The 26,639-nt window shown below is 33.4% G+C and overlaps 1 protein-coding gene across 5 annotated transcripts; it reads left to right on the top strand.

The window, feature by feature from the left end:
- Positions 1–8,266: 8,266 nt before the first annotated feature.
- On the top strand, positions 8,267–26,638 carry LOC148170108 (uncharacterized). Of its 5 annotated transcripts, XM_088043567.1 has the most exons (8): positions 8,267–8,404; positions 13,861–13,989; positions 17,105–17,287; positions 19,494–19,793; positions 20,337–20,588; positions 22,847–22,993; positions 25,686–25,874; positions 25,927–26,638. In XM_088043567.1, exons 2-8 carry the CDS (start codon positions 13,885–13,887, stop codon positions 25,990–25,992), a joined length of 1,242 nt encoding a protein of 413 aa, XP_087899693.1. In that variant the 5' UTR covers positions 8,267–8,404; positions 13,861–13,884; the 3' UTR covers positions 25,993–26,638. The 5 variants fall into 5 exon arrangements, with proteins under 5 accessions (XP_087899693.1, XP_087899689.1, XP_087899692.1 ...); XM_088043563.1 differs by lacking the exon at positions 22,847–22,993 and having other exon boundaries at positions 8,274–8,404; XM_088043566.1 differs by lacking the exon at positions 22,847–22,993 and having other exon boundaries at positions 8,275–8,404; positions 19,494–19,766.
- Position 26,639: the final 1 nt, after the last annotated feature.

The raw sequence follows: 26,639 nt of genomic DNA, 5'->3' as shown, positions 1-26,639 counted from the left end.
AACGTACATTCTCTAATTAAGTGTGATTACAAATATATTTCAAAATTTACAAAAAAGCTAACTGGTTCATTGCTACCGAATTGGCATTGAGTTATATTCAAAGAAAATTGTTTTAAATGTGTAAAGGCAAAGGTTAATTAACCCTTACGGCTACCGCTTTTTTGTTAGATTTCAAAATTAAAATGTGTTTCAACTTTACCATTTCTTTTTAAATGAAATGGTAATAAATAATACAGTGTTGATCACACTCTAGCCACTTAGTTTGTAAATTCGAGTTTAATAAATTGTTGACTTTTACGGGACAAAAGAATAATTTTATATTACCGAGTTATTTCAAAAGCATTTATTTATTTTGTGAACTCTATAAATGTAGAGAATTTCCTGGGAATAACTTCCAACTTTCTGAATTGAAATAGAAGTAATAAGTAAATAAATAATAATAATTGTGCTTAGAAGTTTCAAACGCCAACGTGCTGAAAAGTCGACAATACTGCTAAAGTCCTCTTTGATGACAATTGTACCGAAGTAAAATCTCTGTTTCCTTTACCTTGTTCTCCTGAAGTAAATTCCCGTCGATAAATTTAAATAAAATTGATCAAATTTGCACTTTTTAGATTACACATTTTGAATTATCCGGTTTTAAGTGAAAGTTTTCAAACTGGAATCTATTATTAAAAGTGACACATACGAAATTCTCAGATGCAGTATGGTAGTTAGCTTCCGAGATTTCTGATTCATTTCCAAATTCATTTCCGTACAAGTTTTCCCTGATATTTCGTCTCTGAAATCACTGAATTTCTTAAGCAGATGCTTTCAACAGATTTCTTTATTCTTTCGGGCTTTTCTTGTTTAGATTCTGCAGGTTAGAATCGCTTCGTTTTTCCAAATTTTAAACTCTTTTAGACGAAATTTGTACTCGAGCAGTGAAAGCTCATTTCTAAAGAAGAATGGCCTTCTTATTCTGAAGCCCGTTTTGCTCCATCAGGTCAGGACTTAGAGGTGTTTGTGAAATAATTTGATTTTTTTGAGTGCAACGCGTTCACCTTTGTTTTTTTCTTTCAGTTTTACTTAACTACTTGGAAAATCATGAAACTTGTTAAAACATCGTTAAAAACGTAATTAAATAAACTTCTCACCGAACTATAAAAGTCTCTATGAGAGTTAATTTTTGTTAAGATATTTAAGAAGCACTAAAGAGAATTTAAAAAAGCAACAACTGTTGTTAAAAACTTTTTGATACTTTTTTCCATAAAACTCCTAAATACCGGAGTTTTTGATGTAAAACGTTATTGCTATTATAAAGGTGGAGATCTCAGCTTTCTAACGCGATATTAAACACGTTATTATCTCTTATCATTTAAAAGTTATATGACAAACAATGGAATAATTTTAAAAATTTAATTTTCAAAAAATCATATTTTCTTAACTTTTGAAGATTTTGTAAAATTCAGCAACTGTTAAAACTGGTGAAGTTTTTTTTATAACTTAAATCAACTTAAAGACTTTTTCTTATTAATCTATATCACTTTTTCGCTCCAGATAAAATTTTCGTTAAATTGATAATATTTGCATAGGTTACTGCCACCGTTCGAAAAAGTTCAAGAGAAAATGCAAAAAATAAAAATTACTCCTAATAAATAAATAAAAATTAAAACCTCCCCATTGTGTGCTAACTTTGAAACAGATTGGTGAGTGTTAACCACCCTTTGTGTTTTTCAGAAAATTTGGAACCATTTCTTTCCAGCTATGTGCCTAGAACTTACAATTTTGTAAATGAAATCGCTAAAACTAACAAAAAGTTTTAATTTTTTGGATTTTTTTTTAATGTTTTGTGTCTTGTAACTTCTAAACAATAAGAGATATCAATGCAATTTTTAGTGCTTCTAAAAGGCAATTTCAATGATGCATAACAATGAAAAATCGATTTAATAATTCATAAGTTATATGCATTTCATATGAACCATCATTTTTTGGGACATGAGATCAGTTTTTCTAAAATATCATGGGAAGTACTAACGCAGGTCATAAGTTTCGTAGATTGTTGGAAATTATTTTGCAAGTTCCTTGAAAAAATATAAAAAAAATAAATATTTGTACAGAGGAACCTAAAAAAATCATTTAAATATTTCTGAATCCGGACCTGATGGAGCAAAATGGACTTCATTTTCGGAATCAGACTTTCAATTTCTTCAGTTCAAATTTCGTCCAAAAGTGTAATTATGACTGAGTCCAAATACGCTTGAAATTTTGCTAATCTTTGCTACCTTCAAACCCTCAAATGTTTCTTTTTAATTGAATTCTTCAGACTTGAATTACTTATTTTAGTATTATTTCGAATTATTTGGATATTACAGTTTCTTTAATTTTCTTAGATTCTGCATTTTCAGATACATGTGTATCAAAACAGTCCAATATTTTTCCTAAAAAAAATATTTTACTAGTGTTAGTACTAGATCACTGCAAATTACGAGTCTAGATTTCCTCTTAGATAAACATAACAGAAATGCTTTACTGCTCCGCTAAACTCACTTAAACGTTCTTATTTGTCCCCAGTTGCTTGAGTTATAAACCCATGATGTTAGCTCATTAGCCACAGACTCGCATATAATGTACAAGAAGTTTGCCAACTTATATTCGTACAAATGGATTGTGTTAAGAAATTACACAAACCACCTAAAGAGAGGTAACCGAGATAACTTTATAACTTAATAATCTGCGTCTCCATTCATTCTCTTAGCTTCAGGTGCTTTCAACTTTTCTTTTGATTTATGTCCATGAGCCATTATTTTTTGGTGTTATCCAATTTTAGTCAATTGAATCAATGCTTAATGAGTTTGAATTAGATAACATCTTAATAACAATACGTGCCGGGTTGATGTTGCAATTCCCTCTCATTTCTGGAATTACCGTGGACTGATGATTTCCGAATTTCGACGATATTAGCAACAGCCGGATCTGTGGTTTTTCTAGTTCCAGTCTCCCGGAGTGAGCTGCATTTCTCGTGTCGGTAACTCCCACGTCGGAACTAGCCTACACTTATTTGTTTAACAATTCATATTTTATTGTTAATCATAATTTAGTACTTTCAGCTCGACCAAGGTAAGCTAGTAGCTTACATTTTTCTGCATAAATGTCCCACATCCACGTAACACAAACTAAGTACATGTCGTAAGCTGATTTTTTTCTTTATGGTAATTTAGAAAGCAAATTGTAAATTTTCCAATTGTCGCTTTGATGGGTGGCTGCGGTGAATTTACCCGCGACTTCTTAGAATGGAAATATAGACAACCTGCCAAACGCACGAGCTTTCACGTTGTCGACTTCTTCAGGTAATTTGCAATTTATCATTCACTTTAATCTTACGTAACTTGGTCGGAAAATTACATCCTTGATCCCATACGAAGCAATTAAATGTGTTGACGCAAATTGCTTTCCAGAGTGTCGTTGCCCAATGGCGATTATTCGACCGCTTAGAGACAATGGAGAAAATTCACCTTATTAAATTGATAAATGAAACAGTGACATGTTTGCGAAGCTTCACAACTAGAAAAGTGACCCAATTAAATGCCTGTCATGCTGGAGAAAACCCGTTTTTCTTCTGAATTTCCCTGTTTTGACATGTTTTTTCTCTAATTTTGTAGTCACATTATGTATAATTTTTTCGTTGTAATTACACAGGTACCAGGTAATTGTTGCCGTAAATAATAAGGAAACTTAATTTGCAGAAATGGCTAAAGTTCTGGTACAGCGAAGCTATGATGGGCATTTTCTTATTATTAGCTCAAAACGATAGTGTTTGTGCAGTTGTCACCGATTTTTTTATGTTTTAATAGTGTGGCATTAAGTGCCTTTTAATGGCGTTTTTTCAGCATTCTTGACTATGCAATACGTCAAGATTTTATCACGTATGAATAAATTTGTTGCAAAAAAATCAATACTTTATGAAAATAAGTTATTATCGAGAGCACCGAGTGAATTTTCTCAGTATAAGAAATCCATGAGTCAGAATTAACTGTTGGCGCCAAATAAAAATAATTTCTCGGCTTATGTATTCTCATTCTCTTAATTTAAATTCGTTGTTTTTTAAACTCTTTTTGCAGTTCAGTAAAACCATAATTTTTGAATTTACTGTAGGCACGAGCTGAAGTTTCTGGAAGTTTTTCTGAAGCATTGATATATATAATTTATATATATAATTTAGGATTACAAAATTGAAAGTATTGATGATATTGGTTTTCCCAAATTTCTCTGAAATTATTGGCAAATGCCGAGTTTCCAACATCTCACTGAAAGGCAAATTAATTTTATCTCTCTATCGAAGGTCTGCCCAAATTGTTTCACAATTTTGGACTCTACAAATTTGTAATATCTCTGACGCCTGATAACGAAACAAACCTCAGATTCGGAAGCAGGTATCAATTTCAATTATAGAAATTACTATGCACGCCGCCAGTACGAATAATTACGAAATTCAGCGTAATTGGAGGACAATTACAGTTACATGCCCGCTGTAAATGCGATTGAATCTAAAGTGCAGAAAATTAGACTAAAAATTAGAGTTGAATCGAACTGAAATAATTCCGAACGTGCATTTGTTGGAAATGCAACAAAGTTAAGAAGCTGTTCAAAACAAATTGCTAGTTTTTTCTATCAGTTGGCGCAAAAGCAGACTTGGGGGTCTGAAATATGTTGGTAACTCTGCTTGTGATGACAGTTTGGGGTTAAACACTAATTGACTGAGATGTCATGGTCAACAGTTCTTAAAAATATTGCACACGACGGACAGTGGTACCAACGCATTGGAAATTCCAAGGCTTTGATCATATGTGAACTAAATATGTGCAAAACCGAATTAAATAGAGAGTTTGTTTAGAAATTTCCAAAGCATATAATTAAATTCAAGGAATTACTTACAAAAAAAGGCTCTAAACAGTTCAAAAAAAGGGTTTTTTGGAATGTTTAGAGCCAATTTTGGTTTTGTTAATCAGGCGATTAAGATATGTGTCAAAATTCTTTTGCAAATCAATAATTATGCGCGCATATATCCATAAATAATTATATCAGTGACTATATTTACCGTAATATTATTTTATTATTATCCTACTGCTTCTACTTAACACACATATTTGCTGATAAATAATAAACAATACCCTGGCGTTATTAAAATTAGTCACAGCCGCAATGAAACCGTGAAAAGACAACAAAACGTTGCAAGTCATTGAATGGTCTATTTATTTAGATCAGATATTACAGCCAGAGCATCTAATTTCTAAGATAAAATTTTAATATGAGTTATATTTGGAAAATTCAAACTCCATGCATTGTGTAAGGAGAACAGAGATAAATCGCACTCGATATCGGCAATGTACAATTTAATGCACCAGTGATTTATGCAATTTTACTAAAACTTTGTTTCGGTTGCCTCATGTGCACAATCGTGTAATGAGAAGCAACAACGAGCTTTTGGTAGATAACTACAATTTTAGTAGGAAATCATTGCCAAACTTCTCAGCGAGTTTCATAAATTATTCATCTCCCAATTAATGAAGGAATGTACAAAATTTCCGTGTTTATTACTTAAAAATCATAACATTAACAATGGAGACTACCAAATAAAACCATTACTCGTACTGTAAAAGCAAGAACCTTGAAAGAACACGACTACTAATTTTTAAGAAAGGATAAGAAAGCGCTAAAAATTATTAATCTACGGTGTCATGCATTGTAAGCCTCTCCCCAATACCACAGTGATTGAATTATTTATATGGTAATTTAACAGAGAAAAGTGCACATTACAATAGTTTCTTAGGTCATTATTTTGTGGTTAGATTTGTTTTTTTCACGTGTGCTGAAATTAATTAAATTCAGATTGCAAAACTAAACTTTAAACTCTAATTAATGTCTCAATAATACTCAAGGATCTCGGTAAAGGTTTAAAAATAATTTAATTGTTAGTGCAAGAGTAATTTACTGATAAAATTTTTCCATAACAAGACTGCAAACGTGTGCACTTAAAATCAATTCAATTTTTGATACACAATTCTTGCCTCATTTTGATTTAAAATGTAATTATCCTTTCTGTGAGAACATTTAGTCTAATTAGTAAGTAATTAGAAATCTTCACATTGCAGGCTCAAGACTTCTCAACTGAGGTTGCAAAGTTTGATAATACATTTGTTTTTATTCATGTTCGGAATAATACAGTTATTGCGTAAAACGCACAGTTATGAAAAATAATCATCATTACAGAGATGTGTTTAATTGATTGTAATCTAATTTTATAAATTATTTATCATTGCAAAACGTGTGGTGTAATGGAGGTGAAAATACGAATTAAATGCTCTATTGCCAATTTATGGTAGAAAATATAAATCTTGGAAATCGGCAATAATATGGGACCATTTATTTGATAGAGTGATTATCGTAATTTTAAAAGAGGTGTTTTGTAATTTCGTAATTAAGCTAAAACGGTCATAAATGCGCTTATTGACAAAGATTATTGTAATTTACCAATTATCAAAATAAATAATTGTAAATTAAAAAATAGTAATTGTTAATTGGAATTAAAACTGTAAAAAAAATCAAACCAGAGCAGCAAAAATAAAATCACTGAACATAATGAAAATTCCATTTTTTATTGTCTCTTTTAATCTTTGTTTATTTTTACTTATTTCAGCCCGTATTTTATTTTTTCTTGAGATTCTTTCGTTAGCACAATTTTTATGTCCCTTTTTGAGAATCTTTCGTTCGATTCCTCTTTGATTTTTTTTTAATTATTTGGATTATACAAATTTTTTTCATTATATTACGTTAAATCTCTCAAAATTTCCTCTTTTGATTCTTCTTCGAACTCTTTGCCATCTTCAGATTAATTAAATCCTCCAATTTTTTAAATATGTAGGTGAATACCTAAGTACACCATTTATTTATAATTTTTAGTGATATCCTTTGTTGCATGTTTCTCGTAATACTGCCCTTTAGTTACTTAGTTTCGAAATTTTCAGAACGCTTTTACAATTTTAACTATTTTTTTTTTCTGTTGGATTCTTTCTGGTTTCTGCACACTCTTCAAATTCAAATAATAATATTATGTAATTCGAAAAGGTTCAGTAAGTAAGGATATTTTAGATAGTAATTATATCGACTTTTTATTATAATCCATCACTGAAAAAACTGATCACCACTCCTATCTAAAGCAATAAAAATGCGTAGTCTGTCAATCAAAATTTATGTAAAAAAACGCTCTAATTTTAATTGCTCATTTTCAGAATAAAATTAAAAAAATGAAATTTAGTTTAAAGGGCAATTACTTACAAAATATCACTTTCTTAAATTTGTAAAACTTAAAGTTGAAGGATACAATAAATTCTCCCATTTTTTTCTGAAACTGAAGGTTGCAAATTTAAAATCAGGAATCCTTCACAAACTATAAAAATGGTTCAAAGCTGCTGATATTCCCGCTAAACTTCTTAATAAAGTCATAAATAACACTTTTTCGCACTAATTTGCACATACAATAACCAAAGCAATAAATTATAGCGATAATAATCGAAACACACCTAATGTACCCCCAAGATCGTGCAATAAAAAGAGAGAAAGTCAAAACAGAGCAAAACTGCCCCTAAAAAAATGCAGATAAACAGACCATCACATTTCTAGTTTTTGCAAAAAAGCGACAAAATTTCTTCTTGCAAACGCAATTTCTGCAACCTTGACAAGTCGCACAGCTGAATTTATGCTTCAAGTTGTCATCGTATTATATTTATTTTGTAATTCCCAACAATTTCCTGGGACACAACCAAGGCCATTGTCAGAAACACGCAAAACTGCAAAAACCGGCAAAAAAAGGAAACTCAATGAAGCCTAAAGGCTGTAAAGGTTTAAGTAGGTGACCACTTTCACACCTGACTAAGGAATATTTTGATACATCCTGATTTAGTTTCGGCTCGTTTTAAGAAATTTGCACTTCATGGTCAATGATAATCGGTGCCATTAACCGAATATAATTTTCCCAAAAAACGGTCACATTTCACCAAGACAATAAACAATTGTCAATGTTTTAAGAGTGAAGGAACATTGAACCTAGCCGAATTCTTCCGCGGCTGCTGCGTTTCGAATGTTGCAATCTACAAAATTGTAATTAGCCATACTCCTCTTGAGCACCGGCGGACACTTTAAGCCTATTATTACTGGAAACCCAACGGACTTTGGCAAAACTACGTTCCACTCCAATGAAAATTACAGAATACGATATCATTTCACTGTACGATGGTTGTTGGTGGTGGTTTTAAAGAGAGAATGGCGGGAGAAAAGCTGATATTCGATTAGAAAACTCTCGGGTGTTCGGTGTCAGTTTAGTTCTTCCTTCGTGTTTGTGCTGTGTGCATTTGTTACTTTTTTTACAGTAAGTGACTTCCTATTTTATCTTAACACAATCTGAAAGAACTTAGATGTAACACAATTATTTTTACGCGGTCCTAACCTAAATTTAACGAAGAAAGTTCCGCGTGGTCCTACCAAACTGTTAGCGAAAGCTTTGAGCTTCTTTCAAGGTCAAGCGAGTAAGTGGTACCACTGATTCGTCTGTTTATTTAACTTTTACTACTTTTACCGAACGAAAGGTTTGAAAAAAAATGTCACCATAGTAAGGTTTACATTGCTCAAGTCTAATTAATTACTTTAATTGTAATTTCGTCAAATTGAAGTTGTTCCATTTAGTAGGTCTTGAGTAACTGTTAGGACACCGCTCGAATGTCAATCGGTGCTTTTGGAAATATTTTAAACAAACACATTTTTTACATTCAAAGGAACTAACAAGTGTGAATATGTGCGCGTATCTAATTAATTCTAAACCGTTACATAACTTTCTTCGGGCGAATTTCACTTTTGCTCGTGTTTGAAAAAATCTTGACCACTAATTCTCGATAAACATCCATAATTGTAGTCCAACATTCGAAAGTTCGGGCATGGGACTTGTATGGGTTGTATGTAATTAAAAAAACTATAAACTTAGTATTCAGCGAAAGCCGAGAACTCTGACCTTCCATTTGATGAAACTGGGAATTCGTGCGCAATTTTGAACCTTCATTTCGCGACTTTTCCCACATTTTCCAGTGCAAGTGAATGCCATTACGTGGTCTTATGCAAAAACCGAAATTAGGTCACTCAAAATCGCTCGGTTTCTAGCTTCACTAGACCGGCGGTTTCGATTTTTTGGCGTTTTGGGTTTTACTTTCTTAAATCTTTCATAATTTTGTTGAAACTTACATCCTCGTTACCACGATGTAGCAATTTTCATCAGTGGTTTGTATCTATGCCCATGGCAAAATCTACCGGTCCATGTAGGCACACCTTATGCAGATATTGTATGGAATCTACTTGTGTCATTCTTAAGAAACTTCAGAGGTTTCAACGACTTTCTCGAAATTAATGCGAAAGATAAATTAATTTGTTTTCCAATTGGAAAGCCACGTTTTGCACCTAGTTTTGTCGGAAAATTTTTGGGGCGAACTGCAGCCACGTGGTGGTTGGACAATCTAAAATTTCGCAAGACGTGGACACCGGCATGGCCTGGAAAAGCGCCTGAAAATTGGCATGACGTTTTAAATATTTCATGTGCGTTTAGACATTATGCAAGAAAGTAATTGCCCTAATTCTAGGTCAAGCAGAATGCTTTTTAAATTTTCATGGCAATGTGGAGGCCTTGTAGATTTTCAAAATTTAAAAACCGTATAAATAAAAATTTTCATTGAGTAAACCGCATTGGGAAAGCCTTCAGACATCATTAGTGCATTAGAGGAACATTCTAAGCAAACACAAATTTCAAAATGTTGGTACACTTTTATTTGAGGCCAAGTTGGCTATCAAAATTTCAAAACAATATTTTATTACAATTAACATAAAATAAATTGTCTCTGAATAAAACCTCAATATTTGAATTCTGTCCCACATTGTTAAATGTCACCGAATTGATTGTCTTGAAAGAGGATCTGAATGTCTCACTGTCATTTTTCTTGAGACGTTAAGTTAACCGGTTTCACGTATAGAGGTCAGTGTGCTGCTCGGAGTTTTTCGATGTTTTATAGACGTCGTTAAATTAACGAAATAGTCGCTTATAGAAACTTAAATAATTCTGATGTGCTTTTATATCGCTCGTAAATTCTTCTGCCGCTAGAAATCTGTTTCAACTCACTCCTGCTTGTGCAATCAAAAATCAATTGATGGCAACATTGCAGCTTTTATTACTCTACAACCAAAAATCAAAAGTGATTGTCAATTTGAAAACATTATTGTCGTTGCCAGTGTGTGTTTATCGACTCGTGAAATGATATTTTATCTTCAAAGTTATTTTAGAGTCTTGTAGCAGCAGTAATAACATTATTTAATTGTAAGCGCTTGGGTCCAAGAGAGTTCAGTTTTAATTCTAAACATGTGAAAGTTGTAATAACATAATAAGAGTAAGTAAACCAAACTACAAATTGAACATACAGTCTAATGTTGCGGAACCTCAATTAAGAATAGGTGATATATGACATAATAATAACTATCGACACCAATAAATAGTAGTTACAGATAATAGACAATGCAATACTATAAAAATCCCTCGCAAACAATCACATAAAGAAAACTATTTTTAATCATGATTACATAACATCGCTGCTCGTATTGATTCCAATTTGCAATTACAATGATACTCGAGTATGAGAAGATAGTTTTTTGACCTTGTTATATTCTTGGATTTGAATATAAATGTTCCTTGTTTGAATCTACACGAAAAGAATATTCATATGACTATCAAAAAGTTTTATGGTTGAGGAAAATTACAGTTTCATTGTCTTGGCTGTTATTCTGGAATATTTAACAAATTGTATATCTTTTCGTTATGGTTGTACGGATCGACTTTCAGTTTAAAGAGTTCTAAAATACTTTCAGATTTCTATGTCGATTGTCAGATGGTGAAATTTTTTGGAAAATTAAAAAAAAGTCGTGTTTAGTTCAGATTTAATTAAAATTATTTACAATATTAAGTCTGATGAAATATTTTTGGATTTTTGGTCTTACATATCCCAAATTCAAAAATTCGATTTTTTTTAGTGGATATTTTTCAGAACTCCAGGACTATAACAGATAACACAATACAATTTTGTTTATATTTTTATAGATAAAAATCCAGTCCTGTATATCCCAAATTCAAAATTTATGAGGTAGATTTATTTCGATGGATTTTTATTCTGGACTTTTCGAAGCGTCATATCCCCGGAATTACGACGGTTAAAAAAATGGGTTTTCGGCATCGTCGTTTTTTTGCACTTGTGTTGATGACACATAATTCGATCTTTCATATCCCAAATTTAACTTTTTTAATTTATAAAGCAGATCTATTTCGATGAACAATTTTTCCAAAATTTTCTGATCTCCGGAATTACGACAGATAAAAAAATCCGGTGTTTGCCATCATTTTTCTCGCACTTGTGTTGTTAATAATCTGGTTTTGCAAATCCCAAATTGAATTTTTTGAATTTATGAGGTAGATTTTTATTCCGGAATTTTAATTCGGAATTACCACGGATAAAAAAAATGCGGTTTTCGGCATCGTTGTTTTTTTCGTATTTGTATTGCAAATAATCCGATCTTTCATGTCCCAAACTCATTTTTTTTAATTTATGAGGTAGATTTGTTTTGGTAAACAATTTTTCCGGAATTTTCTGAGCTTTACATCTCAGGAACTACGACAGATAGAAAGATGCAATTTTTCTTATACTTCTGTTGCTAAGAATTCGATCTTACATACCCCAAATTAAATTTTGTAATTCCTTAATTAAATTTTTGAATTTATGAGGTAGATCTATTTCGGTGGAAATTTTTTTCGGAATTTTCGCAGCTCAATGTCCCCAGAATTACGACAGATAAAAAGATGCGGTTTTCGCCATCATTTTTCTCGCACTAATAATCCGGTTTTACATATCCTAAATTCATTTTTTTTTTTTCATTTATTAGGTAAACCTATTTTGGTGGACACTTTTTCCGGAATTTTCGAAGCTAGGTATCTCCGGAAAAAAACGATGGCAAAAATCGCTTCTAAAAAGAAAATTAACAAAAAATCTTACTTCTATTTATGTCTGCATAGTTGTAATTCAGATCTGTAAAAAATAGAAATCTCTATAAATGCAAGTTGGGTTTCTGTCTCTACCTTTGTTATGGCGTTGTCACTCAAATATGGGACTTAATGGCTCGAGGGAATGTTATCATTTTAATGCTACGGCGACCGAAATTTGTGTTGTTTTCAAATTTGAATGAATGAAATTATAGTTTGAGCTAAGTAGTTAACAATTTAAATACCTATACTATATACCAACGGAAAATATTACTTTCCATAGACATGTTTTTTGTTGTTTATTATTTAACATTCCTACATGTGCTTTTTCGCCTATATGTATAGTCAAAGTCCGAAGCAATTAAACCATTGTTTTCTTTTCTCCGGCAAGTAGAAACTATCCATTTGTATGTAAATTATCACAAGGGATTTAAACATTTAATTCGCACTGGTAAACTTTCGTCTAAAATTCGTGTAAGCATTTAATTTAATTCATGTCGTAATTCAAAAACATGGAAATTTTCATATGAGAAACTGGTCCAACTTTCAATTTCATAACATCTTACAACAAAGCGCATTTCTCCACGTTAACACAAATTAAAAATCGTCGAACATGTGTTCTAGGAACGCACAGAAATTGAATTTTAATAGTCGTGAATGTTCTAAGGAAGTCATTGTAAAAGTGCAAAAGACATCGGAAGGTGTCTCTTCCTCTCCAACACGACTGCATACTTTCCAACTTTATCAGTTATTTGAACAAGTCATGTACTGTCACCAGTCCAAGGACTACCCTAAGGGTGTGAGTCAACACTATAATATTTTCTATTTTAATTACAGTTGTTAAAACAAGCAAAACAATTAACATCCTCAATTATTGATCGAAACGTACGATATAGAAAGCGAAGTGAACAAAATTTTTGTAATCGAAAGTAGAAAATAATCAAACATATTAACCGACTTTTAACGAGCGCTGTACTTTTTCATCTAAGTTATGTGTTGAGATGCAAGTTCCAACAAATTCAGGCTGATACGGGGTGTGCCACTTTCACTTGCAAGTTTGCAAGATCAGATCACTTTTGCATTGTCTGGATTGATTTAATATGTCGTACTAAGGCCGGTGGAGCCATTTTCATAAATTAGTTCAGGATCGTGTAACATTGCTCTGATGCAAGAACGGCGAATGAAAAATCTAAATTTAAAATAAATTTTCCATGGTGCAACAGTCCTTGTCTTACAATTCAATACCACCACGCTCATCCGCAATTAATGTAATTGTTTTGTAAAAAAAAATTTGTTAATTGGAGGTACCACTGTATGGACGATTGCCTACCGTTGACGCTCGTGAATCGCGGGTTTATAGGTCTAGGTCTCCTTGTAGATTCAATGATAACTTCTTTGTCCCTCCACAAAATTCAGCTTAACAGGTAGAAAGCGTAGAGAATCCGATCAATTTTGTGGTGGAATTTTTCGAAGCAACATCTAATTTTTGGCATACAAAGAAAATTATATAATTGGTGCAGTTGTTCGGTGCAAAATAACCAAAGGAACGGCGAAAAGTGAAAGGACCACGAGGCTTGTATAATATTTGTTTTTTAATCCGTTCGCTTCTTATACTTAACGCAACATAACTGCATTGCTGCTACTACATGCGTGATCTTTTGCGAATTTCTTAACTTGTCTACGTGAGTACTAAAACTTTCAGATTGTGTGTACAAAGTTGAATACCTATTTATTTGCATACAACTAATTCTGTTTTTTCTTTTCAGAAGTGTTAACCTAGTCTAGTCAATATGAAGTGTATCGTAAGTACCGCGTGTGTTTTGAGTGTTTTGGTTGCTGTTAGTTTCGCTGCCCCGTATTTCCCTTCACAGTTTTCGGCGTCCTCTAATCTCCAGGTCAGTATTACCATTGTTCATCTTCATTGTCCGATGTTAATTCCACTCGTGTCGCTTGGACGAGGAATGCATTTTAATACTCGAATCGAAAGTTGCGTTGCAATATCATAACGTTAATGCAAAAATTACCACCAGCAGTCACGTTCCTTTTGACCCTGGGTCAACAATTACCCATCAAATTATCTTTTCGGAGATTATAGAAAAAAATTCAAACTTTTACTTTCTTTTTCGTGCAGCCGCTTATTTATTGTACTCTTCGATGACTAGCAAACTGCAGCACAAGGTCGAAGAAAGTGAGTGAAAGTCGCGTCATTTAGCATCTTGATGTATTAGGTGTTATATCACCGCGGATGTGGAATTTGCGTGAGCTTCAGAAACGTAACCCGGAACTTCTTTTCGGGCAATTAAAAAGGAAAATTTAACAATGACCTTTTTAGAAACGTTGATCTCTTGTTCCAACAATAGAATTACTTAAATGACAATATGATGATCTTATTGTAAATATGAACCACTAAATTTTACTTTCTAAAGAGGATGTTGGCGGAAATAATTCAATTTTTATTGTCCTGTTGTTGCAATCTGGAAAATACATCAATATCAGTCGGTGACATACACCCGCACTTTCAGTGGTTTGAATGTGACACCTGCGTTCGTTCAAAAAATGCAGCCAAGCACTTATCCTACAAGTATAATTAGCTTTTTGCTTTAATTGCTTTCAAAATTACAATATTTATTCCTGAAGGTTAGCAAAAACGGCGAGCCACAGCCCGCAAAATTTATGCAAATGGTATTGCTCAACTAAGAATATTTCCCAAGAATGCGAATTTTTCCAAAGGTTAAACAACAGGAACTCGGTTTTAAAACTCGCTCCCACATGCCATTAGATAAATTAACTTCATTAGCTCCAGCTTTGATTACTTTAATGCCCAAACTTCTGATTTTTCGCAGCAGTGAATTTGAAGGATTACGCTTTAAATAGCTAATTGCTAATTAGTGGAAATTTAGTAATGATGGAGTAAAGAAACGCCGGGTGACTTTAACGAGAAAAGATTGAAAACGATTTGTTTTATTTCGTCGTTAATTACGATTTAAAATTGACAGTGACAAATCGGCGCGTTTTGGATGACAACTTGATCGATTTGTGTAGGCTCTGTTGCGGTTTACAAGTAGTAATAACTTGAAAAATGTTCCACGAAGCCGGAGATGATTTGCGTCAAAAGAACAATAGTGCCGGATTTTCAGATGACACAGAAAATTGGTTGACATTGAACATGGGAGGAGTTATGTAACGAAAGGTGAAACATCCACGTCAGAAGTATGTGCGCAATTTTTGTTGAAAACTTCTCTAAAATGTAGTAAATTCGAGACGCGTTACGCAACGATTTTAGAAGATCTCCACGATTATGATTATTCAGTTCGTTGCATAACTCAATTTAGTCTAATGCACTAAACAGACAGGAACGTGCTAACCACTCAAAATTAATTTATTAGCATCCGTGCTGATATGTGGGCTAAAACGCTAATAAATTGCTGGCACGAAACATCTCATCCGCCTTCTTCCGTTTTTATTAAAATTCATGAACACAAAAGGCCGTGGCCCACATCCAAATCCATCATAAGTATGCACAATTAGTGTAGAAACGTTAGGAAAATCCCATTCGTTTCCGGCTAAAGATTTGTCATGCTACCGACACGGAAGTCTCGTGGCGTTAATTTTTGCATTTCACTTTTTAATGGCTCTTTGAAAAATTGTGCGTCTCTGCATTACCATGCGTGGTTTAGTTTAAGTCCTTGCAAAATACTTCAATGCGTGATGAAATAAATCATACAATACCCACAGTGTGGTACAAACGGTCTAATCATAATTTACTGTACTATCAAGGTTCAAACTATTACTGTGATAATGGTACTTCTATATCAGGAAGTAATGGCATTTTTCCATTAGACGCATGCAAATAATTAATTAAACTTTGATAAGAAATAACGCAGGTATGTCACAAGATTGAATTTCATTTTCAACAAGGTTCATTACACATTGTTCTAGAAAGATTTAATAAAGTTTGTAGCAATTGCGAAGTGCAGCGTTAATTAAGCTGAATAATTGCGCTCAGTTCTCAGGTTCCGGAGTCTTAGTAAACAATAACGGTAAACTATGTTGCTTTAGGTTTGTCGCTCAAGAATGTTGCGGCGGTTATTAATTGTCTAGTTACAAGAAATTACCACTTGTAATAAATTATGTGAAAGAAAAGTGTAACAGACCACATTCGATGCTTGTTGTAAAACGGAGACACATGTCTAATGAAAATTACAAGACATCGAAGATAATTAGGGACAAGAGTGTTAACATGCTGTGCGGGAAATTCATATTCGCATGCCTCTTAACGCTTTTTAACTTCGAGTGGATAATTTTCCTTTTGTTGGCGCGCGAAGAGGCGGTCGCACGTCTCGAGGAAAAATCTTTTCTTTTTATTTCCACTCCTCGATTAGCATATTGTCTAAATTTTTAATTGCTTACATAACAATGAATTATCGTTATTTTTAATGAGGTAGTAATTGCTAATTATTTTTTTTTGAAGTAAAACTGCTTTTGATTCGTGTCCGAGGCTTGTTGCTCACGACTTTATACGTCTCGAATGAGTGACGCGTTTATGTTATAAATATGCAAGGTACATTTTCATAACGCAACATAACTTCTCAACTTTCACCGTAAATTTGAGCGTTTTCCCGAGGAAAGCACAACAGCTGACAACCGCTTAGTTAAAACAATGCTTCTTATTAGCATTAGACATATTTGGGACACGCCATCGGACTAAATTTTCTGAAAATACCGGTCATTCTCCTTGAAAGTTGAGGACGTGTGATGGTACTGCAACGCTATTTATGGGTAATAAAATGCAATTTAATATTAATCGAAGTGATTGTACCAAGCGAAACTGTTGTTAATATCATACCTAGTAAATTATGCTCTGTGTCCGATAAATTTCATGTTCGCGGAAGGTGACGGTTTGTGTTCCTCTTCTTTCTTAGCTTGTCATCATCGCTGAAAAGTCTGGAAGCGACCATTTGCGATGACCATCGCGGATTTTTCTTGTTAATTTGATTTGAACGAATACAGATAGGTGGAAGCAGTGGTTCTTCTAGTGCAAGTGTGGCAGCAACTGGTAGCGCTAGCACCGGTAGCAGCACATCCGGAGGAGGTTTAACTGATGTTTTAAGCAACATAGATATTCCCGGACTATTACGAAGTGTGAACAGTATAGTGAAATTAGTTGGAGTCTTCTGTCCGCCGTTATCGCAGGTAAATATCCTTCAATGACACTTAATAACGCATTACCCAAAAGACTATTACGCACTCTAATGGATTCATTACATGATGGATAAAAGTGAAACTTGAATGTAATTACAATGAAGAATAAATTGAAAACAAGCCCTTTGTGGGGATTGGAAGTTGACATATAAACCCGGAGAAAAAGTAGACCACAAGAAACGTACTTGGGGCACGCCTTCTAATCACGGATTTTTCTTTCTATCAATCAACATGTATAATGTATTTATCCATAATTGTTATTATTAACTCAATGCCTACAACGGTGCATGCTAATGCAATTTATCACTCATTATCTTTCCGATTCAATAAATCAATCCTGTTCGGAAATTTGTCCTACAAGGTTTGACCACTTTCATAACGATTTATGAATGCGCAAAATTTTCCATTGCAATGGATATGGGTAAAGAAAACTGAAAAACTGACGAAGAGAAGTACATTATTATAATTAAACGTAAATTAGCATTTTAGCAGAAAAAATAAAAAAAATCTTTTGAGGGTATGATCATTTTCTCGTCTAGAATTAGTAATGAAATTTTTTCCTTTCAATAGTAGACACTGCACTGTTTTCTCACAAAAAAAAAACAGTAAAGAAAGACGTGCCAAGCATTTATTCTGATTTCTTTTGATTTCTTTTTCTAAATTACTGTTGAATGAGCAAACTGACAATCAGGCTGACAGTTTTTCCTGGGAAAGTGAAAAATATTGCACGAAAGAGCCAATAGAATTTAAATTTTTCTGCACAAATAGTGTATTTCATTAACTTTTATCAGTAATGTTATTCAAGAACTGACCGTAATTTTGTTATTTGACTGAAGAAGTAAAATTCGATTCGATAAACACTCGGCAGGTTTATTTTGTCAGAAACGGAGTGCAGCACTCCGTATTGAGTGAAAAACTTTTCAGTACTTGATGAGCAACTGAACATATCCCCAAAAGAAACTGTCTTCTTGAATTTCCTAGTTCTTTTTCATAATTTCAAAATAATTACTAAATTTTCTTCAGAAGCATCTTGGGATTCTTTTTAAAATTAAAAAAATTTAATCTAAATAAATAAATTTTGCCCCGCAGCTGTTTAACTTTTTTAACAACACTGCGTGACAAGGTTTTGGTACCCTCAAAACTGTTAGATGCAATAAGTAGCCCACATTTTTATAAGACATATGTCGTTTACAAGTCTCTATTACGTCGCATTTAGAAGTTAAGTGGGCATCTTTTCAAGAATACCAATTTTTAAATTTAATTTTTAAATCAAGTAGGTTATGAGTATTTTGCAAGTATTAAACCTTTTTGTTTTCAAAATAAAAATCATTACACAGCTCAAGTACAATTCATTCAAAATTAGTGTAAAAAGCACGAATTTTTGTGAGTATAAAAATTCGCATCAAAGTAGGCGGTCCAAACCTGTCACAATTTGCAAAGATTTCCATTTTTTTTAATACTTGTTTTTTTTTATATATATATTGTATCTTTATGACCATAACTACGTTAACAACTTAAATAAACCTGAAAATACAAGCCATTTTATATATTTTTTTAATATTTCTAAAATTGACATAACACAAAAAAAGTACGAAGTTTTTGAGGTGAATATATTGTTTGGCACTTTGTTTAGATCACAAAACACCAACATTTAAAAAAGGTCTACTCAAAATTAATTTGCATTTGTCCCGCAGTGTAATTTTATTACCTAGAATGAGAGTTTTTTAGATTGTCACTCACAGCTGTAACAAATTAGATGAAAATATTGGTCTCAATGTTCAATAATTCATAGTGATTTGGCATAAATTGGCATAATTTAGTCAGTCAAATGCGGTAATTAATTGTCTAAGACAAATATGTAAGTGCTATTTATTACTTTGGTTACCCAATCTGTCCATGAAATTAAATATGATTAATTTGCCCAACTATCACTTTCAGGATTGTGCCTGAATCGACACCTCAAAAAAATCGCATTTTATTCCGATTTCAAGAATCAGTTTCTTGTCTTCTGCTTTTCGTTTTTTTGGAAACGGTGCCGTTACACAACCGTTTTAATTACCCACACCAGAGTGCGTAATAACTCAATTTGCTGAAAAGTTAACAGCTTTCTTCTCAAACAGGTTTGAAGAAAATTCGGGTCAATGCATCTTTTTACATAACCGTCAAATTTCCTCTAATCATTGATTTTTCCTCGCAGGTCCTCGATAACGTCATTCAAAACGTGACAAGTGTAGCTTTCCGCGTCTTCGGAAGAGCGATCCTCCGCAGTGGCTTAGGAGGAGGAGGTGGAAGTAGTTCGTCTTCGAATGGAGGAGGTTCAAGAGTGAACGTTGTCTTACCAACGTACCCTCCTGATGACGATGAAGACTATGACGATGAAGATGAAGCTTCAAGTCCTGGATCTGACGATAATGTTGATTTGAGAAGTTCTCAATCGACAACCGCAGCTACCCAAAGTGGCAATTCTGCGGTAAACACAACCTCAACATTGTACACTGTGAGAAACGAACATCATTGAACATCTCATAGATCTTGCCTGAATACGTGCAAGACGGAAAGAATTAGTTTAAGCTCGTGGTGTTGCTTACTTCTCTTCTATCTTCTTTAACTTTCATTTCTTCTAACTCTGGGCCAAGGTTAAGTTAAAGTTGAATGGCCATTAAAGAAGCGCAATTTTATTGGTTCATTTAGTTCAAGGTTTAATCGACGGGTTAAAATAATATTTGAAATTTTTGCGTCACACTTTCGAAACTAAAACTGAAACCTTGTCCCTATCTGAAAGGCAACCACATGAGTAGAAACGACGAAGAACGATCATTTCGCAAAGGCTTTAACTCTTCGACCATAACCATTCATCTCGTCCTAAAGAAGAACCGAAGATTTCCACCGGAAACATCTCATTAATCATCTATTCCACCAATAGACTGTTGGAAGATTTTACCATTGTGTTTCATTGAATAAACTATTCCATGTAGTTGCGTTATTTTCTTTCTCTTCTAAATTGTCGTTACGGTTATTTGATGGTATCTTTTTGTTTCAGTCACGTGCGAACGACGACGACAACTCTGTCGCAAAAAGACACGTAAGGGTGATTAGAGAAGCAAACGCCGAAGAAGAAGAGGAAGAAGAAGACCAAGATGGAGCGGAATCGGCGCCAGAACCGGCTGAAGATTTATCGAACGTTGATGCCGAGGATGATGCCGATAGAAATAAACGGTATTCGCCCTTCGGTGTTCAATTAGATGGACATGGTAACGGAGGTTCCGGCAATTTCTTGTTCGATATAATCCGGGTAAGCAACGGGGCGTGATGGACTTTTCAAAAGTGTTGCTATTCAACAATTAAGACATATTTTGATTAAATTAACAGGCAATAACGTAACCCACTTTCTACATTCTGAAAAAACGAAAGAAATGTTTAATTGAACAAGTAGCAACACGAATTAGTTAAGCGAGAATATAACCATCATGTTAAGATTTAAGCGCCATTCCATGATTTCACAATTTTGTTACACATTTTTGCACTTATTTGTATAAAACCACTCATTCTACACATTTATTTTTAAGATGATTTTGTGTTAATAAATATTTCCAAGTACAGACAATTTTATTCGTCTAATGACTCGAACATGGCGAAATTAGGTTATTTTTTTATGCTTAGACAAACGAATTGAATATAAATTTTTGGATGTCAAGGATCTTTTACAACCCGAGGCTTAGTCTAACATTTGCCACGAAGCGACGATTAACTAATTCTTGCAAAATTCACTTATTATCATCTATGTCTGTTTCCAAATTACATCTTTCGGTCAAGGTGCGTTTACAGTGATGTCAGTCACCGAATTTAGTCGATGTACAAGTCTTGGGTAAAACTGAAAGTGTATCAATTACGAAAGACATTAAATGTTACCAAAGCGAGCGACGAACATGTGTTTCTGAAAGGTTAAATCGCGTTTAAATGTTTGATGATCTTTTAAAGTTTTGTCTTCTTAAGTGCCCAATGTGTCATTCTTATAGTTATGTAAATATGAATAATAGGCAAAATTTAAATTGTGAAACTGGAAATTGAGGTCTGTTCATTAAATGCATCTATTTAATAATGAATGCTAATTGGTCAATCTAACGAAAATGATTTGGGCAAATTTCTTCAAACACTTTTTGCGGAGGTTTGACTTTTTGTGAAACACTTGCCTTTCAATTTACTGTAGATTATTTGTTATATAACTCCAATCAAAAATAAAACATTACGAACGCAATGAGTTCAGAATAAAAGTCGGTCGAACATAATACGCCCAACTTATAATTTTATGCATTTAAATTTAATTGTCACGTTTTACCATTTTGTTCAGATAACAAAGTTCCTGTGGTTACATTGCAAGGGCACAAAACAAATTCCACGAGAATAGAAAACATAATGGAATTGTTTCTTTGGTTATTGTTGAAAGAATGAGCAACAATGACATAACACAACTTCTTTCATTCTTATTTAATAATCTCTTATTTGTTTCTTCTTCGTTCATGCATATAACTTCAATTCGAGGATGAAATTGTCTTGGTAATATTTTTCTAATTCGCTTGGAAAAAAATTCCCAAAAAACTGTCACAATTACACCATTTTTTCTTCATTCATCTGCATGTCTTTTTTCAGTCGATAAAACACTCTCTACACTATAACTTGGACTTTATAGCCCGTGATTTTAATTTCCATGAGTTTCGGAGTTCCACGTAAAAACAAACGGGCAACTTCCAACTGCTTAGTTTTACTTCCATTCCAATCTGTTTCATGCTGAGTTCATTTAATTACATTCAACGAACCAACAACCATTTCGGGAAGTTAATTTAACCATTTTGAGCTTTCATTTTTTGTTAACTGTAGATCTAATGCCCTAACAGCTCGTTTCTACAAGCAGAATATTTATGGCCGAGATTATTACATGAATTATAGCGCTGCTTTAAATTCCATTAGAACCTAGAAATACCACGTGGAAATTAGCACACATTTCTTCAATTTTTTCTCCATTAATCACACGACAAAGTCTTGTGTTCTAAAAGTGTAACAAGGTGCAATTATGTTAATTTTTAATATGTGGTTTAATTAACGGCGCGGTCTTATCCAACTCGTAATTACTTCATATTCACCCTTTCCCTGTGAATGTAAGCGTTTTCTTAATCAGCGGATCTGATACACATTATTTGATAAAATCCGGGGACACAATTCACTGTGCTTGTTTCTTAATAAATAATCACACTTTTATTTCCGTTCTGATGTTGTTTGATTCGACACAGTTGTCAACTTTCATGCCTTACATAATTGTAGTTAATTATGTGTTAATTGCCCTGATAACGGGAAAAAATTAAATCCAGACGTCCTTCATTGCTGATTAAGATTGACAATGTAGTTGCTTTCACTACGCGCCTCTGACATCTTAAAATATGTATTCATTCGAGAGGGAAGATTAGCCCCCGGCAGTTTGTTCCTGGACTGGATTCGGGTGCAAACTGCTAGGGTCGCATCCCGGAACGGAAACGCATTAAGCAATTGAGTGTTTAGAACACGGCGGACAGAGCTGCTCGTGCAGTTGGCACTGTCTACAGGATGGTGGCTGGCACTGAGAATTTGGGATGGGGTTTGACGACCAACACGGAGACTTCCCAGACGATAACATCTTACGGTGCTTCGGCTGCTTCTTCAGCAAAGGTATCACCAGTACCAACACGGACTGTTCCTTTCCTCGCCTTCACTTTGCTCCACTTCTTGTACTAGCACTGCAACTAACATAGCACGCTTTGGGGTGTTCTTAATCTTCTCCTGATGCTAATAATTGTAAAAATAGTGCTTGAGAGTATTCTAGTGTGTATAATTTTTAAGTGTTATTGCGTCCAGTTAAGGTGTCATGTCTGGTAGTTTCAAGCACTATTTAATTTTTTTAATCTTCTTTTTCTACTCTCCTGCGACTGTACTTTATAACCGACTGTCTAACAACTCCATCCCAGACATGACAGACAAAATGACTGACGGAAGACCAAACTGGGCTCCAGAAGATCTCGTTCTACTTATCGATTTGATCTAATTAGTAGCCGGTTTAAAATGGAAAGTTATTTAGAGTATTCGGTATAGTACCCGACGCCAGTGAAAGGTTCACTTTCTACTCAAAACAACATAATGAAGAAGTTATTTCATCACTCCGACGAAAAATGCATATTAAACTACGATTCAGATACTGCAAGCAATGTCTTAGAAGAGCAAAAGGTCAAACACACCAATTCATCTTTCACAATTGACGTAGAGATCGTTCACGCTAAAATGAAAGGCAATGATTGCAGTTAGATGACGTAGAAAACGGTCGTCTTCTATATCAATTACAACATGGAACTATTCTGATGACGCTCAACATCGGAGGAAGAAAGAAATTCACACACTACTTTCACCGAATATTATTTATGATGTGTAGCTCATTCCGGCAACATTTTTTGTGTGGGCGGAAAATAATGGCACTTTCGTCTTTATAAAGACGTAAAAAGTGAAAGACTAATGATGGAAAATGTTTCCCAAGCGATCACAAAGTCAAATTAAATTAGGAGTTGATTATGAAGTCGACAGAAATTCCAAATTATTTCATTTTAATAGGGGGGAAATCTCAAGATTTGAATAATTTTTCAAAATTATTATTGGAAAATTCTTATTATACGGAGTTTACAGCAGTAAGAATTGTTGATTTAATAGTTTAATTGTCCTATTTTCACATTTTCAGACTTATATCTCCAACTTTTCAAATTTTTAACTGTGGAAGCTTCATTCTCATGATATCAAATAAAATTATCATTTAAAATTGTTCACCTGTTGGATTACAATATTTCTGTGCCAAGACTCGGATTTTTTCAAAATTTTGTTTGGGAAAAGCAGAAGTTTTATGCTTAAAGCTCCCATTTTCTCTAATTTTAACTGTGAAAGATAATTATGTTTATGGATGCTCATAACAGTAAATCAAGTTCTTTCTCATTTAATCGAAGTATCTTTGTTTAAAATCCCCAATTTCTTAAATTTGAAGCATCAGATAACATTTTTCAAATTATTTTCATTGCGGCGTAAGTTTTTAAATTAGTTCGTTTTCTTCATATCAAATAAGCGTATTTTTTTTAATATGTACTTACTGTTCAAAAGTAGCGTTAAAATTGAAACAACAAGAATTGAGATTTTTTCCATTTAACTCGATCCTAGAGTGTTCGCTGATTTAAATTCCCACATTGCCTCATTTGCAGTATTTCAAAATCGCGTTTTCTCGAATTATCTGTGATGAATGAATCTTCCTTCTGAAGATATAAAATCGAATTTTCTTGTTCTCTAATTTTCAATAGTCATTACGTCTATTCCAATTTTTTCTTAATAAAAAATAATAAGAATTACAATTACTAAGGTTAAATCTTCATAAACTCTCTTTTTATAGAAATTTTAATTGAGAAAATGATGATGAAACTTTACATAATAGAATTTCCATGTCTTTTAGTTTCCATTGTTTAAAATTCTTACTTTTAAATTTAAAGAAATAAGACTAAAGCCAGATTAAAATCTTCATACCATAACACTCAATTAATTTCTTAATTTTGGTGCAACAAAAATTTAAGTTACTCGCATTACAAACCTTCACATTTTTGCCCACCCATTCGCCTAAATTTGCAACTGTGAAAGTAATTTTGACGCCGAGAAAATTCTTTTGTCTTGGTTACGTAGTTTCGAAGTAATAAAATTCCGTTTAGTTTCTTTTTCGTCGGGCAGCCATTATCTTTACGCCTATGCAACCAAAAATACACATTGATCTCCCCTCCAAGATCCACGAAGATGTATCAACTCCGGAGAACTGTAATAGGAATAATCTGCGATGTGATTAGTCCCAATTGGTCTAATAAACACTCCGAATAATGCAAACAGTTCACCGCTCATTTACTGCCAAATTACGAATTGAGTGTTCAAGTTTCCATTTAAAAAGCGCTCGGTTAAGGTCAGTTGCTTGAAAAAGTAAACCACGTATCACAGTAAAGTCCATACAAGTTAATTTGAATTGTAAATTCCAATAAAAACATTGTTTTAATTTTACATTTAATTTATACGAAAGGGTGAACGGGCCCGTTCACTTTTACTCCAGTTTGTTTTCAATTCTGTTTCCCATTTACTCCTGAATTCATTTACAAATTTAATATTTATGATTTTGACTGAAAGGTGAGTAGGTCGTTTTGGGAGTCACTTAGTTAAGTCGATTTAAAAAATTCGTAGTCACATTCAAGTTAGATGTAGAAACGTTGCGCAATGGTGAAAGGATAAATCTAAATCGAGACGAGGCGGGAACAAACCCCCTCATTTATTTATGAAAAATCTAATTATTTCAATTACGCAGCTTGTGGCCGGCTCTGGAGCTACTGAAGAATCTGACGAGAAAGCTAACGCACCAGGTGGTGTTGCAGAACTTGATATTGCCAAAGGTGTTTCGGTAGGTCATAATGGCGAAGGAATCCCCGGACCCATCACACGTTTATTCGTTGTTGCCAACCGTGGGCTTGCCAACCTCGTCCAAGACTTGATCTTGGTAAGTTGAGATTTCACCACGGAGAGATTTTTTTTACCTTTGACTTTTGCAGCGTTTGGCGCAGACCAGCGAGAGACTCGTTAACTTCAAGGCTCGTCTTGTGACATCTCTCATCTAAAGTTCCATCGCCATTGTATTTTAGAATCTCGCTCATGCAAAGACCTTCATCACACATCGCATTGTTACCACTTTTGTAAAAGTAACGCATGGAGCTCGACTATAAATTAATTTATCAGTTTCTATTTTTTTTTTTGTTATTTTTTATTTAAATTTTTGTATATAGGTGATAACTTTCTTTCTTCGTTTATGTTGTGGTCGTCTTGCCATCTCTAAATTCTCTTTTTCTTTAGCTTTATTTAGGATAAGTTATTCCTGTTACTTTTAGATGCATTTAAATTTTACCGCATGTACATAACCTGAACAATTGCTCATTGCAAAAACATCGAGATGTAAATAGAAATTTCATTCATCTGGTGTATATGTCAGTAATGTAAGTAGTGTAAATAATCCTGGCAACACTAAACAGGTTATAAGTTTTGATTTTTAATACTGTACGTTGTATTTTTTTATAGAATTATTAAAAACACAAACCCTACAAAAACTCTTATTTATTGTACGAGTGAAACTAAGTCACTGGTTCTGTTCACTATTAAATAAAATGGACTAGTTTTATATTAGGACTTAACTGCTTTATTCCATATCAAAAGCTACAATATATTATATCGTATAAATACAATAAAAAATGTCATACTCTAAAATTATAAC

Source organism: Gnatocerus cornutus, chromosome 8 (genome assembly GCF_029298725.1).
Source record: "Gnatocerus cornutus isolate USDA-ARS CGAHR chromosome 8, icGnaCorn1.1, whole genome shotgun sequence".
NCBI lineage: Eukaryota > Metazoa > Arthropoda > Insecta > Coleoptera > Tenebrionidae > Gnatocerus > Gnatocerus cornutus.
This window is presented reverse-complemented; position numbering and strand designations above follow the sequence as displayed.